Genomic DNA, 4,374 nt, shown 5'->3' with positions numbered 1-4,374 from the left:
GTGGGTTGTCTCCCACCTAGCACTTTTGTTTATTGTCCTTAAGTTGGACTTATGGGGAGCTCCTCATCAAGGTGGCTTGTATTTGAATTCATCCTTGAACATCCACCAATGCTTGGACTTCCATTGTGCTTCATCATTCAAAGTTAATAACTCCAAGCCTTGATGGAGTTCTTCACAAACCGTAGGCTCCCAAAGTTGATCCTCTTCTTGTAATCCGGGATCCCACACTTTATTTTCACACCCATCTTGAAGTTGATCATCATTATTAATCCATCCGGGTAGTGAACAAGATGAATTCTCTATGAAGTGCCCAACAATCCTCCTAGACCCATCTATTTGAGCACTACTCCAACCTTTATATCTCATGTTTGATGCATCAACCATAATGAGCCTTGATTTGCAACGCCAACCACGAAACATCTTTCGCTTACGCTTCATCCCACAAAGGATCCTAAGTTGACCATCCGTTTCAAGCAAGCCATACTCAAGTGGGACAATAAAGCTAATAGAAATGAATTTTACCCACTCAAGTGAAGGGGTAGATGACAACCTAGGCAAAGATGCTTCCAACGATCTTGACAAAGCATAACCAACCCTCGTTCTTCTATTTCTAGGGACTTCCACCTCTTCACAAGATCTCTTAATCTCAATTCTTTGTTCAACAATTTTATCTAAACCTTTTCCTTTACTCAAATCATAATAGGGAGGGTGAGAGAAATTTACCTCCTCAACGCTTTCAAATCCAACCGGCGAAGGTTCTTCATGCTTAAAGGATTCTTCACCATTAAGACTTGATGCTTGATCTTCATCACCAAGGGAACTCAATTCTTTCTCTATCCCATCCAAGTCTTCATATGGGATATGCCTTGGAAGGTGTGCACTTTCCTCCCTAGCATCAATTTCAATCATCTTGGAGGGGTTTTGTTCCCATGGAGGCTCCGCATCTCCTAAGTCTTCTACCACTTCTTCCTTGTCTTCAACAATTAAAGCCTCCTCCAATTGTTCCAATACAAAGCAACTTCTGTCATTTCCCACCGAAGTTTCCAATCTCTCCTTCATGCTTTGTCCTTCATTCGATTCTCCACATGTAGCCATGGGAGTTCCTTGAGTGTTCAAGCATTGGGAGGCTAATTGATTTGTTACCGCATCCAAGGTGGCCATGAAATTTTGCACGTCCCTTTTCATCTCTTCTTGCCCTTGAACAAGAACACCAAAGGTTTCATCCATTAGAGATTGGGGTGGGTGGAAGGGTTCATTAAATTGGGGGGAGGATTCATAGTAGGAAGGTGGTTCTTCTTGGTAGGTTGATTCTTCTTGGTAGAGTTGTGGTGGTTCTATGTTTTCCCCTCTTTCCACTTGTTGCACAACACACTCCATGGTTGCTTGAAATTGATCCAATGCTTCCTTGAGACGATCCCTTGACTCTTGTTCCTCTTGGATAATATGATTAGGATCATGTGGCTCTTGGATCAATGGATATGAGTATTCTTCCATGGAAGGTTGTGGTGGAAAGTAGTATTCATCTTGTGATTGAAAATTTTCATATATTGGAGGTGGTTCATCTTGGTAATAATGTGGAGGAGGTGGCTCTTGAAAATATTGATGTTGGAATGGTGGTGGTTCCATGTATGGTTCATATGGCTCATAAGGTGGTTGGTATGGTGGGTAAGAATTAGGGTCATATGGAGGTATTTGGTGAAAATAGGCTTGTGAGTGTAGTTGAGGTTCATGTTAAGGATATGACTCATAGGCATATGGTGGTGGTTCTTGAAAGTCACAAGGAGATTCACCATAGCCATTGGGTTGGTATGCATCATAGAATGGCTCTTCTTCATAGTGCATTGGTGGAGGTTGTTGCCATGAAGATTGATCATATGTCTTCCTTTGATCCATGCATAGCCTATTTCAATCCTGGAATTACTAGCAAACACATCAAGGCATCTTATGGAATCAAAGAAGAACTAGAATTCATCAAAATAGGGCTTAAAAAGCATGTTTTTACACTTAAGCACAAATATGGGAGAGATAACAAAATCATGCTAATTCCTAGGTTAAATGTGACAAAAGGTTATCAAAATACTCTAAATTCAATGCAAAACAAACCGTCAATTTGGGGTTTGTCAATGGCTGTTTCTCAATCAGTCCCATTATCTCAGGTAACATCTATTGCATTAGTTTTCACTTGCAGAGTCTTAGTTTGCATTATATTGTGGAGTTGACTATTGCCCTGTACGCGGGGACCTATCTGCACCATAAATGTTATTCTATAGGGACTTAATTGTCTTATAAGTTATTTCTTGGGTACCTAACTGCCTTATAATTGGTTATACAGAATGAAAGATCTGTAGAAGGTAGCCTGGAAATTCCTAATACTGCCTCTCATGAGACTCAAACTGAAAATCCTCCCTCACAAGCCACAACTAATGTCTCAAGCAAACTTAAGGTATGCTACTTGTAATTAGATTAATGTGTATGTTGAAAGTTGTAAGAAATATACTGATAACCATCTTGTAAATTTCAGGCTCAGCAACCGTTCAGACGTCCGAAGCAAACAATTAGGAGGTCTCAGGTACAGGAGAGTGTCCGTGCAGATACGACTGCAGCTACCACCAGTCAGACAGCATCTGGAATGTTTAAATTCATCCCAACACCAGGCTTGAACCAATCTAAGAAGAAATGACCCTTTTAGGAATTAGTGGGCAACTTATTATAAACACTATATTTTGTTATGTTTGAGGAAATAGAACCTCTTTGCTTGGTTTGTTTTGTTTTGGTGTTCTGTTATTATAAACACCATTGATTTGGTTCTGTTTGAGGAAATAGAACCTCTTTTCTTGGTTTGTTTTGTTTTGGTGTTCTCTATGTTTAATACAGCAGACCTTTTGTTTAGTTTGGTTTGCTTTTGGTGTATGTTGAAAGAAATAGACCTTTGTTTTGGTTCATTTGAGTTATGTTGCTACTGAATCAAATTATTGTGTACTTAAAATGTTTTGAATATCAGTTACTTCACCCATTTGAAATATGGCTGCAACAACCCAAAAGCAATGTATTTCTATTATCCTATTTGACCACAGTTGAGTTAATCAATATAAGGCATGTCCATCTAATATCCATCTAACCATGAATACACATTTCAATACAATAACTTGATTATTAACATAGAATCCAGTTTGCCTAAACAACCACCACAAATATGCAAAACACAACCACACCTACTAATGCACCACATATTACACCACTAAGAAAGTCGAACACATTATGCTTCTTCACAAATTGGTTATCCACATCTTTCTTCCACAATAAATCCTCCAATTGCTTCACTCTGTCTTCCAAGCCATCATTCAACCTTACAACACCTTCATCACCCGCACCAGTGTCCACAGAAGCCAATCTATGCCCTTCGACTACATCCTCCATCGCATACCCAAAAATCTCATCAAACCATGCAAAAAATTCACAATAACCTTGCTTCTCCTGCAATCACAACAACATGGCAAACAATTTTACAAACCCATGGTAATTATCACACATGACACAACAAAAACACTCTCCAATACCTTGAAATATGGACAACCAAAGAAGAACCTATTCGGGTTTTCTGCCGTGCGCGACCTGCATATTACAGCTAATGTCCTGCAGAAGCACTTGGGATGTTCTCCTTTTCTCAGTCGACCCCTCCCGATTCCAGTCGTCCCACTGTCAGCACTCAACTCGCCAGTAATGCTTCTTCCACATCGTCTCCGACATCCAGTTGACGTCGTTCCTCCACTAGTCATCATCAATTCCAGCAACCATCATCAACTACACGACCTAATTTTAAATTGAGCCCCCAAATAAAACGGCATCGTTTGGTTGCACTGCCCTCCATCGCGGGGACCTATTTGTCCCATAAAAAACGACGTCGTTCTCCTTTGTCCCAAAACGGCGTCGTTTTGTCCTGCAAGCACAGGGACCAAATTGTCCTCCACGTGACGCGTCACTCTTAACCCGACACGTCAGCCAAGTTACCTCCACATAGGACGTCAATCTTAGACCTGACCGGCTGAACCTGGTGTGGGGACGTATCTGGTGTGTAGCTAAGAAGGTTAGGGACAAAATTTTAATTAAATTTTCTTGGGGACAAATCTGTCTAAACGTGAATTCCTTGGGGACCTATTTGGGGTATTACTCTAAAGTTTTTTTCCTAAAAAGATGTGGATTAAAGTCTTTTATTAATAAGACCTAATAAAAGACAACAAAAATACTATGTACACATAACAAAATTACCACTTCCCCCTTCTTCTCTGCAACCACTACCATTACCACTACTTTCCTATAGCCATTCAACTAATAAAAAAATAAATCAAATAAGACAACACAATATCTAATAGGCTC

The 4,374-nt window shown here is 40.0% G+C and overlaps 1 protein-coding gene across 1 annotated transcript in view; it reads left to right on the top strand.

The window, feature by feature from the left end:
* The window catches only part of LOC107632386, a 6,928-nt gene extending 4,248 nt beyond the window's left edge, over window positions 1–2,680 (top strand). Inside the window, exons 4-6 of the mRNA XM_016336070.2 lie at window positions 2,143–2,156; window positions 2,333–2,443; window positions 2,522–2,680. Of these exons, the coding sequence (XP_016191556.1) occupies window positions 2,143–2,156; window positions 2,333–2,443; window positions 2,522–2,680 (284 nt within the window). The remainder of the gene's footprint in view (window positions 1–2,142; window positions 2,157–2,332; window positions 2,444–2,521) is intronic.

Source organism: Arachis ipaensis, chromosome B03 (genome assembly GCF_000816755.2).
Source record: "Arachis ipaensis cultivar K30076 chromosome B03, Araip1.1, whole genome shotgun sequence".
Classification (NCBI taxonomy): Eukaryota; Viridiplantae; Streptophyta; class Magnoliopsida; order Fabales; family Fabaceae; genus Arachis; species Arachis ipaensis.
The sequence above is the reverse complement of the archived record's forward strand: the minus strand, read 5'-3'. Positions and strand labels throughout refer to the sequence as shown.